This window comes from Ovis aries, chromosome 8, assembly GCF_016772045.2.
Source record: "Ovis aries strain OAR_USU_Benz2616 breed Rambouillet chromosome 8, ARS-UI_Ramb_v3.0, whole genome shotgun sequence".
Lineage (NCBI taxonomy): Eukaryota > Metazoa > Chordata > Mammalia > Artiodactyla > Bovidae > Ovis > Ovis aries.
In genome coordinates this window covers 91,555,646-91,569,866 of record NC_056061.1, presented here as the reverse complement: position 1 = coordinate 91,569,866, position 14,221 = coordinate 91,555,646, and the positions used below count along the sequence as shown (strand labels likewise).

The 14,221-nt window shown below is 55.5% G+C and overlaps 1 protein-coding gene across 1 annotated transcript in view; it reads left to right on the top strand.

Annotated features, from left to right (window-relative positions):
* The window catches only part of DLL1 (delta like canonical Notch ligand 1), a 9,688-nt gene extending 5,815 nt beyond the window's left edge, over positions 1 to 3,873 (top strand). The window contains exons 8-12 of the mRNA XM_027972694.3: positions 1 to 76; positions 190 to 406; positions 1,481 to 2,276; positions 3,030 to 3,147; positions 3,240 to 3,873. The exon at positions 1 to 76 is cut by the window's left edge and continues 94 nt beyond it. Coding sequence (XP_027828495.1) covers positions 1 to 76; positions 190 to 406; positions 1,481 to 2,276; positions 3,030 to 3,147; positions 3,240 to 3,245 — 1,213 coding nt within the window. The 3' untranslated portion in view covers positions 3,246 to 3,873. The remainder of the gene's footprint in view (positions 77 to 189; positions 407 to 1,480; positions 2,277 to 3,029; positions 3,148 to 3,239) is intronic.
* Positions 3,874 to 14,221: the final 10,348 nt, after the last annotated feature.

Sequence of the window (14,221 nt, the reverse complement as noted above, 5' to 3'; positions counted from 1 at the left end):
GTACACGGGGGCCGGCTGCGAGACGGAGGTGGACGAGTGCCGCGGCGGGCCTTGCAGGAACGGCGGGAGCTGCACGGTGAGTCCAGCCGCCGCGGGCCGTCCCGTCGGCCGGGAGCCCTGGTCTGAGGCAGACTGGGAGGGTTCTTGGGAGCGACTAGGAAAGCTTTCCTCGTCTTCTCCGTCACTCAGGACCTTGAGAACAGCTACTCCTGCACCTGCCCGCCTGGCTTCTACGGCAGGGTCTGCGAGCTGAGTGCCATGGTGTGTGCCGACGGCCCCTGCTTCAATGGGGGCCGGTGCTCCGACAACCCCGAGGGCGGGTACACCTGCCGCTGTCCTGGGGGCTTTTCTGGCTTTAACTGTGAGAAGAAGATGGATTCCTGCAGTTCCTCGCCTTGTTCCAATGGTAAGGGGGCTGCCTGACCCACCTGAGACTTTGTCCAGGGGTCCACATTGATGAGAAGCGTGTGGGTTTAGTTTCAAGCTGAGTTCATCACTGTGAGCTGCCTTGAGTCTCAGAAGCCCTTTTGTCTGAACGATGAGAAACTTCACAGAAGTCTTACCCTTGAGTCTGGAAACACCCAGGGGGCTGGAAAGGCAGGCAGGAGTGTTCCTTCCCTGCAGGACCTGCTCGGGCGGAGATGCAGTGACTCGATGGCAGTCCTGCTGCTCCTCAGGTGCTCGAGACCCCAGTGTCCATGGGCCCGCCCTCACGACAGCCCAGCCGCTGCATGTTTGGGGGCCAGCCCAACTCCGCTTGGTCTCCAGGCAGAGCCGGCTAGTGAGGCTGCGTGATCTCCACGAGTGGGAGGGATGCCCCACGGAAACTCATGGGTGGGGAAGCTGGGCCCAGACAGCCTGGACCATCTCAGGCGCTTCTGCACTGGACGTGACCGTGGGCAAGAGAGGGACCGTCTCGCTCTGCTCTCCGTGTGCCCCACAGGCAGTGCTGGGGCCGAGCTCTCTCTCCGGCTTGTTTCCAGCCATTGAACAACACGCACTGGACGCTTCATCTTTAGAGGGGACTAGGCAGGGTCGTCAGACTTGGCTCTGGAAAGACAAAGACCCATGCCTAGCCCCTCCCCGCCTTTCTTCTTTTCTCTTTCTTTCTGTCTCAATTCTTGCTCTTCACTAACTGAAACCGCGGCAAGTGCACCACCCTTTTAAGCCTCGGTTTCCTCATCTGTGAACTGGGTCCTCCGCTGGCTTGCTGTGAGGAGGAATTCAGCAGCGCAGGCGAAGCGCTTTGCTCGGCGCATGTCGGGAGGTGTCAGCCTGTATTTTCTACATAATTTGTGGGTTTGGACCAGAACCCCGCCCCTTGCCCACCCCTGCCGTGGGCTGGCATGTGCCGCGGGCTGCCTCAGTGCTGGCCTCTGTCTGGTCCCCCGCCTCTGCTCTGGTGTGCGGCCTGGTGGCAGGGGCAGCAGATGCTCCAGGATGCCCCCGGTGATGAGCTGCCGCCCTGTCTGTGCCCCAGGTGCGCAGTGCGTGGACCTCGGCGACGCTTACGTCTGCCGCTGCCAGGCTGGCTTCTCTGGGAGGCACTGTGACGACAACGTGGACGACTGTGCCTCCTCCCCGTGTGCCCACGGGGGCACCTGCCGGGACGGCGTGAACGAGTACTCCTGCACCTGCCCCCCCGGGTACACGGGCAGGAACTGCAGTGCCCCCATCAGCAGGTGCGAGCACGCGCCCTGCCACAACGGGGCCACCTGCCACGAACGGGCCTTCCGCTACCTGTGCGAGTGTGCCCGGGGCTACGGGGGCCCCAACTGCCAGTTCCTGCTCCCCGAGCCGCCCCCGGGCCCCGTGGTGGTGGACCTCACGGAGCAGTACGTGGAGGGCCAGGCCGGCCCGTTCCCCTGGGTGGCCGTTGGGGCGGGCGTGGTGCTGGTCCTCACACTGCTGCTGGGCTGTGCCGCCACGGTGGTCTGCGTGCGGCTGAGGCTGCAGAAGCGCCGGCCCCCTGTAGACCCCTGCCGGGGGGAGACGGAGACCATGAACAACCTGGCCAGCCGCCGGCGCGAGAAGGACGTCTCCGTCAGCGTCATCGGAGCCACGCAGATCAAGAACACCAACAAGAAGGCAGACTTCCACGTGGAGCCCAGTGCGGAGAAAAATGGCCTCACAGCTCGAGACCCCGCCGTGGGCTACAACCTGCTGCAGGGCCTCAAGGGCACCTCAGCCACTGCGGAGCCCCATGGCAAGCACGATGCCAAGTGCCAGCCCCAGGGCTCTGCGGGGGAGGAGAAGGGCGCCCCGACACTCAGAGGGTGAGTGCTTCGGCCTGGAGGGGGCACATGGGGAGGCCAGCTGGTCAGGGGGCCAGCTGGAGAAGGTGCCCCGACACTCAAGGAATGGGCAGAACAAGCTGGGCAGGGGGGCCAGCTGGAGAGGGCACCCCGACACCCGAGGGATGGGCAGGACAGGCTGGGCAGGCAGGGCCAGCTAGAGAGGGCACCCCGACACCTGGGGGATGGGCAGGACAGGCTGGGCAGGGGGACCAGCTGGAGAGGGCGCCCCGACACCTGAGGGATGAGCAGGACAGGCTGGGAAGGGGGGCCTTCCTGGGGAGGGCGCCCCGACACCCGGGGGATGGGCAGGACAGGCTGGGCAGGGGGGCCTTCCCGGGGAGGACACCCTGACACCCAGGGGATGGGCAGGACAGGCTGGGCAGGGGGGCCTTCCCGGGGAGGACACCCCAACACCCGGGGGATGGGCAGGACAGGCTGGGCAGGGTTGCCATCCCGCGGAGGACACCCCAACACCCGGGGGATGGGCTGGACAGGCTGGGCAGGGGGGCCTTCCCGGGGAGGACACCCCAACACCTGGGGGATGGGCAGGACAGGCTGGGTAGGGGGACCAGCTGGAGAGGGCGCCCCGACACCCGAGGGATGGGCAGGACAGGCTGGGCACAGGACAGGCTGGGCCGGGGGCCCAGCTGGGTGTGCTCCTCCAAGCTCTGGTCGTTTTCCTGTTCACAAAGGTGCCCACGTGTTGACTGTGGCTCTTTAATTTTCCTCTAGTGGAGAAGCGTCTGAAAGAAAAAGGCCGGACTCTGTGTACTCTGCTTCAAAAGACACAAAGTACCAGTCGGTGTACGTCATATCCGAGGAGCAGGACGAGTGTGTCATCGCAACTGAGGTCAGAGCGGGCTTGCGGGGCCCGCCTGCAGCTGGGGAGCCAGAACTGGGCCTCCGGCCGCGCTAACCTCCCCCGTCTCCTGGGTCCTCTAGGTGTGACGTGGAGGTGACGGGGCAAGTTCCGTTCCTGCAGAACAAGGAACTTCCGAGGTGTCGGCCCCGACGATGCTGCTGGGAGGAGCGGACGTGCTCCTGACTGCTGCTGGAAGCCAGGTCCTCTTCCTGCCGGGGGCGGCGGGCGCTCCCGCAGCCGCTGCTCTGCCTCTAGGACGTTCCCATTGCACTATGGACGGTCGCTTTTAAAAAATATATATTTAAATGAATGGACTTGATCACTACGTAAGAAGCACGCACTGCCTGAAGTGTATATTCTGGATTCTTATGAGCCAGTCTTCTCTTGAATTAGAATCACAAACACTGCCTTTATTGTCCTTTTTGATACTAAAATGTGTTTTTCTAGGTGGAAAAAATGTGCGTTATTTTTTGGACTTGTAAAAATATTTTTCATGATATCTGTAAAGCTTGAGTATTTTGTGATGTTCATTTTTTATAATTTAAATTTTTGGTAAATATGTACAAAGGCACTTCGGGTCAATGTGACTATATTTTTTTGTATATAAATGTATTTATGGAATATTGTGCAAATGTTATTTGAGTTTTTTACTGTTTTGTTAATGAAGAAATTCCTTTTTAAAATATTTTTCCAAAATAAATATTATGAACAACATCCAGAGGTGTGCTTACTCACCCCTCCTCCAAGCAGACTTGTGATCACCCACACTCGTCTGAGACCCTGAGGACAGAGGCGGCCTCTGCCCTTTGGGCAGTTTCGTTGGACTGATGATGGGCAACTTCCCTCACTCCTTTGCCCCTCCAAGAGCCCTCCAGGAGTTGCCATCAGGATGAAGAAGGGGCAGGTGCCTTGCTGCGGACAGTCTTGCTATCGGCAGCCCCTGGACTCCAGGGCAAAGCGGGGCCCGAGCCCCCGAGCCTCCTGTCTGGGCAGAGCCGAGAACCTTGAAGCTGGTCACCTTCCTCTGAGCCTTATTTCCATCAGGACTGGAACAAGCCTCATTTTGGATTAAATGCCTGAGAAGCACTTCAGTGTTGCCGTGGCAAAAGCTTTTGGTCCTAGAATGCCACTTTCCCATCCGTTTGTGGGTTTATTTGTAGTGAATTCAGCCTCAGCACAGACAACAGCACGGACAGGTACCCTGTCTTCCTGAGGGGTCGGCCGCTACCTGCCAGGTGCCTGCTCCTCCTGAACTATCTCACGGATCCCCCAAGAGCTCCGCCGTGGCTTCCTTCGATAGCCAAACAGACAGAGGCTTGGGGTGTGGACTTACTCGGGGCTGGTCAGGGGCAAAGTCGGTTCAGATCTGGGCATCTGTCTCCAGACCTGAGTGCCATCATTGTTTGTCACAAACGCAGCTTCTTGTTGAGAATGAGATGGGAGTTAACAGACTCCCAGGGCTGGGGCAGTTCGCTGGTTCTGAAGGATCTGTGTAGGTTGTCAGCTCTCTAAGACAAGTTACTGTTGGGGAAGAGTGGTTCATTTCTGGGGTTGGAGGGAACAGTCAGAGGGAAGAGGCTGCCTTTGCCCAGTGACCATGATGAATTTGTTTCTGGACTCTTTCTGCAGAGGAGGGTCAGTCTCCAAGCCCACCCTCGTGTGCATAGAGGGTGGAGACCAGGAAGCTGCATCAGGCCAGACAGTGCCCAGAAGCCACCTGGCTGGGGCTCCTGCATCTAAGACACAACCCCATCCACCCCATCGCTCTGGCTGGTCGTTGCGGAATAACTGCTCAAGGACGGACTCCAGCAGAATGACCTCATCCATGGAGAGATGTCAGCATCAGGCCCGAGTGTGGCCAGGGAAGACTTAGGCTTCTAAACCTCCTCTGCCTTCAGACTGCCCCCTGCTTCCTCGAAGGGGTAGCAGCATATTCTGGAATACGTGAGGCCGCCGAGGTTTCTTTCAACAGTCTACAGGACCTGGTGAAAAAGTCGGGTACACTCAGTCCCGTTGACTTCCTCTCCCCTTCATAAGTGACATGACTTGGATAATAAATGCATATCTATTTTCAAGAATATGGAATTTTCTGGGATTCTTGTGAAGTCCATTCCATGAAAGAACCTCCATGTACTTAAAAATAATCTCACTTTCATCTTCCCCACCTTCTAGTAAAGCCAGGGAATAAATTCATCTCTTATCTGGGCAAACAAGTAACCTGATTGAGAGCAAACTGGAGACTCAGCAACGCAGCTTTCGAACTGCCAGCTGTCTGGGCACGTGCTTCCCGGGGTCCCTTCTGAGTCTGACGTTTTAATTTGACATTTAACCAGATGGTCCCTCAGCTTTCAGGGTTTATGTCATTTGCAAGGGGAAATTTAGGTACATGGATGAAAAACATCCATATAAACACATGGGTGTTTATAGACCAGCTGTGATCCGCCACACAAGCGACGCCCAGCAGGATCAGCCTTGGGGCACGTCCTCCAAGGAGACCGCTGGGAACCAGGCAGGGAGGAGCAGTGACAAGTGAGACAAGGAGGTGAGAAGGCGGGTCCCTGCGGCAGGGGTGAAGCTGGCGCTGGACCTGGGTCTCGAGTTCGGAGGAGCACCCGAGCATGGGTGACCCCTGCCCAGGGGCCCGCCTGTAGACCTCAACCCCACGTTCCACGCGCCACCTTCTGGGGCTGTGGTGAGACCAGTAAGGTGAGGCTCACGTGCTTTGGCCTTCAGCTTTTCACATGGACTTACAGAAACGTTGCAAGCGTAGCGCAGAGTTCTCATGACGGGGGTTGGCGCATCCACCCTCCTTCTACTTGGTCATCCTCTGCAGTGACGGGCGGTGCCTTCCCACCCGCAGTGTAGACGCTGCTGTTATTCTTATTCAGAGGCTCACAGGCCATTGCTGCCCAGGGTGGGGTGGTTCCCATTCCTGCTGGCTCCTCGGTCACCCCACGTCTCTGGGTGTGTCTCACCTTCAGGCTCATAAGCCCTCCTGGCTCGGCCCTGGAACCAGCTGCTCTTAGTAACCCCGGTTCCTCACGTGTGTGTGTGTGAACCTGAAAGCAGTCAGTGGCTGAGATGCAAATAGTGCGACCTGCGATCAAACCCCAAACAGGCCCAGAAGAGAGTGAAACCCACACGCCTGCTCTGTGTCGTTGAGCAGTCAGCCAACAACACCCTTGCTCAGCCGCTCAGCTGTGTCCGATTCTCTGTGGCCCCAGGAACAGCGGCATGCCGGGCCTCCCTGTCTTTCACTGTCTCCCAGAGTTTGCTCAAGTTCACGTCCCCTGAGTCGGTGATGCCATCCAACCGTTTCATCCTCTGCCACCCCCTTCTTCTCCCCTTGCCCTCAGTCTTGCCCAGCATCAGGATCCTCTCCAATGAGTTGGTTCTTTGTATCAGGTTACCAAAGTATTGGAGCTGCAGCTTTAGCATCAGTCCTTTCTTCCAGTGAATATTCAGGGTTGATTTCCTTTAGGATCGACTGGTTTGATCTCCTTCCTGTCAAGGGACTCTCAAAACTCTTCTCCAGCTCCATAGTTCAAAAGCATCAATTCTTCAATGCTCAGTATTCTTTATGGTTCAGCGTTCACATCTGTACATGACTACTGGAAAAGCCACAGCTTTGACTATAAGGACCTTTGTTGGCAAAGTGATGTCTCTGCTTTTTAATACACTGTCTGGGTTTGCCATAGCTTTTCTTCCAAGGAGCAAGTGTCTGAATTTTGTGCCTGCAGTCACCGTCTGCACTGACTTGGGAGCCCAGGAAGACAGAATCTGCCTTGTTTCTGCTGCCCTCTCTTCTGTTTGCCGTGAAGTGATGGGCCCAGATGCCACGATCTGAAGTTATTTGAATGTTGAGTTTTAAGCCAGCTTTTCCACTCTCCTCTTGCACCTTTATCAAGAGGCTCTTTAGTTCCTCTTTACTTTCCGCCGTAAGGGTGGCATCATCTCCACACTTGAGGTTGTTGATATTTCTCCCAGCAATCTCGATTCCAGCTTGTGCTTCATCCGGCCCAGCGTTTCTCATGATGGACTCTGCATAAAAGTTGAACAAGCAGGGTGACAATGTACAGCCTTGACGGACTCCTTTCCCAATTTTAATCAGTCCGTCATTCCATGTCTGGCTCTAACTGTTGCTTCTTGACCTGCACACAGGCTTCTCAGGAGGCAGGTCAGGTGGTCTGGTGTTCCCATCGCCTTAAGAATTTCCATATTCTGCTGTGATCCACACGGTCAAAGGCTTTAGTGTAGTCAGTGAAGCAGAAGTACGTTTTTTTTTTTTTTTAATTCCCTTGCTTTCTTTATGACCAAATGGATGTTGGCAATTTGATCTCTGGTTCCTCTGCCTTTTCTAAACCCAGCTTGTACATCTGAAAGTTCTTGGTTCATGTACTGTAGAAACCTAGCTTGGATTTTGAACATTACTTTGCCAGCGTGTGAGATGAGCCCAACTATGTGGTAATTTGAGCATTCTTTTCATTGCCTTCCTTTGGGACTGGGATAAAAACTGACCTTTTCTAGTCCTGTAGCCACTGCTGAGTTTTCCAAATTTGCTGGCATATTGAGTGCAGCACTTTCACAGCATCATCTTTTAGGATTTGAAACAGCTCAGCTGGAATTCCATCACTTACACTAGCTTTGTTCATAGTGATGCTTCCTAAGGCCTACTTGGCTTCTAACTCCAGGGTGTCAGGCTCTAGGTGAGTGACCATACCATCATGGTTATCCAGGTCATTAAGACTTTTTTTGTATAGGTCTTTCTCAACACCATTGAGGAAGTCTTTTGCCAAGAAAACTGAGCTTGACTTTGGTCAGATCTAGTTACCAGCTTACGAAGCTCAGGGGCTGAGGACCCAGTCAGGACATCACTAGGATCTACTCAGCAAAAGGCGGAAGACCGGGGAACCCACAGATTAGAAGCAACTTGGTTAAAGAACAGTTTAAAAAATTCACAAGCCACCTGGATGAATGTAAATGCCGATTAGGCATTTTAACGATATTAAACAGCACTTGTAAATGTTTTAGGTGTGAGAGCTCATTACTGCTACGTTGAACAGAGAAGGGTACTTAACTTTTAGAGAAAACTCTGAAATATTACAGATGAAGTAATACTATGTCTGGGATCTGCTTAAAGACAATAAGAAAGGTTGCTGGCAACGGGCAGGGAGCCCGTGAGACGAGGAGCCCGGCAGTGGGCAGCAGCGGAGCGGAGCGGGTGTGCGAGGGGCTGCACTCGCCTGTGCACGGGCAGGGGCGCTCCCTGGGGGAAGCGCTGCGATGGCACGCTCAGTGGTGTGTGCGACGCTGTCTCTCGTACAGGTGTGTGCGCTGCACAGTGGTCTTGAGGGGGCCTTTCTGTCTCTGGCGAGAAGCCTTGTGAGGCCGAATGATCGAACCCAGCAGGTAGAGACGCAGCAGGTTTGCTCAGGGCTTTCGGGCCAGACCCAGGCTCTCCCCTCACAGCCGGGCTTGGAGACGGTCTGTGCTGCTGAGCAGTGATGCTCTTCCTCGGGCAGTTCTGCAAAGACCCTGCTCTCCATGCGGCTCCGGAGGCTCCCAGAGCACAAACCAAGAACATTGCTCCTGCTAAAACCAGCTAATGTCTTCCGGCTGCTTTTAGCATGATCTGCACAGACCTACCTTGGCCTGTCGTCTCAGTGTGACCCGGCTCCTGAGGGTCTCTCTGCCTCCCTTTATACTGTCCCCCCCCCGTGGTCCATTCAGCTTGCGGCTCTGGCCACTCTGGCGGCTGGACGTGGCTGTGCACTGCCCGCCCCCCTGTCCCAAGCCTCCACCGCCACCTCCCACCTGCAGGCCCTGGAGCTGGCAGCACCCTGGGCAGCGAAAAACCCACCGGGCCGCCCGCCAAGGCCCCTGGGCTGGCCCAGCACTGCCCTCCAGCCAGCCTGCAGCTGAGGTGTGTGAGCAGTGCCTGCGGGGGGCGCGTGTCCCGGGGCCAGCCAGGGCTCTCCCTGCCTCCAGACCCACCGTGGAGCTCGAGCGAGCGCTGTCGTGTGTGTGCACACGGGAGGGAAGTGTGTCTGAGTCGTGAGGACTGGTCGGGACAGAGGTTTTATCCCTTGTACTGCCGCTGGTACTTTGGGGCCACAGCATGAAGCCAGATGTAGAGACCATCTGAGGGGGAGACTATATTTCTTTGGTTTTATATAAACAAATGGTCACCTAGACACAAATGTGCTATGAGGATATTTGCTTGGTATCCAGCAAACAAAGCCATATGCATTTGGTAATTTCTCAGGGTATGAATTCTGCAGAAAAAGTGTAGGGAAGTTAAGTATTTTTCCTAAAGGGCAGCTGGGTGTCTACAGAAACATCAAGAAGAGTAGGGCTGGAACTTGGGCTGAGCTGGGGCCTCGGACGTGGGGCGTACAGGTGTCCTGCTGACATCACGCCTCTCGTGGCAAGAGTAGACACCGCGTGCACTCGGCAATGTCAGGCGTGTGTCGTTTGGAAGTGACTCAGAGGCAAACTTCCCAAAGATGGTATGTGTCCAGGCAGAATATCAGCATTTCACCCAGAACAACCTTGAGTGATATCCATTTGCTCAAATAAACATTCCATTTTGGAGACACCTATCTGGCTGGCATCACCCTGGGAGGTGAGGCTGATGTCATGCTTGCCTTTTCTTGCTAATAAAACTTGAAAAACAACACTCTCCCTTTTTCATCTTTCTCGTTTCTTAAGGAAACATCCACTGCCCCACATCTGGCTTCTCTGATTCCATATTCTGGAGCTGCTGCTGAGTCGCGTCAGTCGTGCCCAACTCTGTGCGACCCCACAGACGGCAGCCCACCAGGCTCCCTCGTCCCTGGGATTCTCCAGGCAAGAACACTGGAGTGGGTTGCCATTGCCTTCTCCAATGCATGAAAGTGAAAAATGAAAGTGAAGTCGCTCAGTCGTGTCCGACTCTTAGTGACCCCACGGACTGCAGCCCACCAGGCTCCCCCGTCCACGGGATTTTCCAGGCGAGAGCACCGGAGTGGGGTGCCCTGGCCTTCTGCACATTCTGGAGATTACAGTCTTAAAAGAAACGAGAATGGGGTCCCTAAGGCGCCAGCATGACGCAGTGTTTAAAAAGTACGGCAGCAGACTCCGGGCTTCCTTTTCTAACACGCACGAAGAAGCAGCGAGGTGTGGGTGGCGGCAGTCCCGACAGGAACTGGGCCAGGGTAAGAGGAGAGTGCCCACAACTGTCGCGGGGCTCGTGTGGGATCAGAAGACTGGCTGGTCTGGCAGCGGGTTGTTGGGGTGACTGCATTTCCTTGTGATGTGACCTCTGAAAACCCCGGGAATGTCGAGTGGGAAGAAGCATGAAGACCTAGAACGCTACGAGGTCCAGTCTGAATTCTCTGCCATCAGCTCCTGCCGGCAGCGTCTGCGCTCTGTACATGCTGGGTTTTGCCTCACGTGCTCACATCAATATTAGCAAAAAGTTAGTAATTTTTAAGTTAACTTGGATTTTAACATGACTGGATCAGAAGGGATAATTGTGCTCGTCTTGGACACTTGACAGGAGGCTTCGTGAATGTGAATTCACCTGCGGAGATGGAACTGGCTGAGGGTCTCTGCCGCATTTAGGGCGCAGGAGTGCCGCGCACGGCTCTGGCCAGTCTCGAGGCACCTCCCCTTGTACAGAAGTGACCTGTGACGTGCTCTCGCAGCATCAGCGACGTTTCCAGGGTCCCCTCGGGCTGTGCCCCTGCATCTCAAGTGGGAGGAAGTACCTTCTGTGTTCGCCACTCACGGACACACAGCCTGAGCACGACTTCAAGAATTAGAGTGGGTGCCCGGGACTTGCAGCTTTCAGCCCTTCCTTGGAAGTGTAGAAACAACTTGAGAATAAAAAGTCAAGTTCAGTGCGATATTTAAAAGGGCAAACTTATGAGTGGAAAACATCCAAAATTCAGGAGGAGTTTCAGTTAAGGCGAAAAAGGCAGGTGAGGTCCCTTTCTGTTTCTCTTGACAGAAAGGGAAGAGAGAAGGAGGCTGGTGAGCCTTTGCGCTGCTGTCTGGGTCATCAAGAGGGAAGGGTCCCAACTGCACGATCCTGGCTTGGCAGAGTCACGGGCACTGGGTTGTGGGGGACAATCTGACTAGGAGACGCGGAGTGAGGGGTGGGGTCCCCAACGCTCTGAATGCAGCAACAGCCCCTCTCAGCCATTCCTGCGTTCTCAGAGGAGGCGCTGCCCTTGGTCCTGGTTTTCAGGCCTTTCTGCTGACTCTCACGCTGGTCTGATGGCATAAACTTGCTTCCTAGCCCCAAGGGGACGCTGTGGAAGGTAGGGCTCCTGCATGTGACTGAGGAAGGGAGGTGGGCTCTGTCCTCCACGGCTTGTGGTGAAGATACCTTGCGAGTCAGTCCTGGCTGCGTTTCCTTGAACGGATTTGGTGTGTCCCCAGGCGAACTCACTGATACTAACAAACTGACCAAGCAGAGCTTGGAGCCTGTGTGCTCACCTTTCCCTTCCTGCTCGTTCCAAAGCCAAGGGTGCTATTCTTATTTACCTACTGTTCCAGGTGACCTTTGGGTGGCTCCCTTCCGACAGGCTGGGAGGTGTCCCCCTGTCCTCCTGGGCTCCGAGGTGCTCTTCTGTCCTCAGTGGGATGAGCCTGGAGGTTGGAGGAAGACTGTCCTCCTCAGCTGTGCTCGCATACACTTGCTCTCCCCATTGGTGGACATCTGATGGCTGTCGGTCTAAATGACGTTGCAGTGAACATCTTTGTACATAAACGCTTGCGATTGTGTCATTTATTCATCATGATAAATTTTTAGACTTGAAATTCATTTGCCAGAGGAAATTCACACTGGAAGACTCTAACCGTCTATAAATTTCCAGCAGAAAATTTGAACCGATTTATAATCCCACCAGTTCTTCACCAACAAAATGAATCATGATTAAGAAATTGATTCCCCAGTTTGATTAGTGAAAATAGTGATCAGAATTAATCTACGCTATCTGTTCAGTGGTGGCACCTGGCACCTGTTGTCCACAAGGAGGGCCCACCGCATGTTGGGTGTTTCATAGACATTTTAAAGGGTGGAATAGTTCCTTCCTTTTCCCATGACCCAGAAAAGTCTCAGGTTCAGTGAAGGGCCTAGCAGGCCAACCACGAGCAGTGAGGGCCGGTGTCCTGGGAGAACATCCCTTCTGCAGACCCTCCCAGTGTGTTTACAGTCTGCAGTCTGTGTGGCTTGCGTTTTCTTCATAGGTGGGTGTACTTTTGTCTTAATTTTTCTAAACAACCGTATTTGCAGTATAATCAATATGTGATATGGTAGACTCATGGTAGACCCGCTGTTGCACGAGTTTCGAGAAATGTGCACGTTTATGAGCACAGCTGCACGGGCGAGATGGAGGGCCCGCACCCCGCCACCCTGAAGGCTCTGTGCACAGCCTCTGCTGTGGCTCAGCTGGCTCCAGTAACAGAGGTGGGGCAAGTCCATGCATGTGGACAAGTTCACTTGTCCTTGGTGTGGGTGCTGGTCCTTGGTGTGGGTGCTGGTCCTTGGTGTGGGTGCTGGTCCTTGGTGTGGGTGCTGGTCCTTGGTATAGATGCTCATCCTTGTCTCGGACACTGGTCCTTGTCTTCCTTCCTACTGTGCTGAACTGTCTCTGCTCACATGTATCATATGTCTCTTTTCCTTGTTTAGAAATTTTGTAAGAATTTTTCCACCCAAGCCTCCCACCTGGGGGAGGTAAAGGGACCCCTGCCCTACCTCTGCCCATGTGGAAATTGGCCGCTGCACAGTTTGTCCTTGGCTGGCCTGGCCACCAATTCAGTCTTGGCTCAGAGAAGACGCACGCAGCATGGACGCTGGTCCTTGTCTTGGACACTGGTCCTTGGCATGGACACTGGTCCTTGGTACGGGTGCTTATTCTTGATATGGGTGCTGGTCCTTGGTATGGACGCTGGTCCCTGGTATGGACCCTGACTCCCCCTATGGATGCTGATCGCTTTTTTCAGCCTTCTTGTCCCACCCATGCTCCAGGGGGCCCCTCTGGGGCTGCCATCAGCACCTTGCCTACTGGGCCCCTTCTGCTTCTGAAGCCAGCTCCCTCTCTCTGCTGAAGGCCAGCCCTCGGTGGAAGCCGGGTTTCTGGTGCAGCTGGGAGAATGGGGTGGGAGTGGCCGAGGAGGTGGCCTCCCCTAAGCGCTTCACAGAGGGTTAGGGAGCAGGCGTGGCACCTCTGCTGGTCTTCATGGAGCCTGGGTAAATCTCATCAGCTGGCACCTGGAACAGGGTTGTGGGGAGACGGGTTGGGAAATGGTTGGAGGTAGGCGGAGGGCTCCCGCTGAGGGCGCCAGGGCCAGTGGGAAGCCCAGAGAGCAGCCTCCTTTGGGTGAAGTAAGCAGCATTCAGCCAGCAAGGGTACACAGGGCCATGTTGCTCCCTACCTGCTCCCACCCCCACCCTCCTGGTTCAGGAGGCAGGGAAGATACACAGCCACCTTTGCAGCATAAAGCAGCTGCAGTTCTAGGCCATGGGCGGAGCTCCTCACGCTGGCCCCCGGGTAACGATCCCAGAGAGTTTCTCCCAACAGTCCTGCCTCACCCTTCCTGGCCTCGCTCCATGCCCCTCATGTCCTCGGGAGCTTAAAGTTTTTGAGACATGAAGTCGCCTGTGTAGACAGGCCATCTGGTGAAAGAAGGGCTCTGCCCCGGCTCATTGCGTCTGAGTTCAGTTTGCGTCAGAGTCCTTGGGCTCCACGGCCCCTCCCGCCGGGGCCCAGAGCTCCGGATACCTCACTGTGGGCAGCGAGGGTCAGCTGTGTGGCTGCCTCTGGGCCTCCCACCCTGCAATGCTTCACCGTGATTTCTGGGGTTCTGCTGTGAGCAGGCTCAAAGTCACAGCCTGGTCCTCCCATGGATCTTGAGCCCAGCTGCTCTAGGGTTTGCTGACCCCAGGAAAGCCCAGAAGACGAGCCCCTGGGCCCTGGCGGCACCAGAGCACCCAGCCTGTGGCTCCTGTCAGCTGACACTGCGGTGCGGGGCTGGGCCTCCTTCGCTGGAGTGTCAGCAACAGGAGCACTTG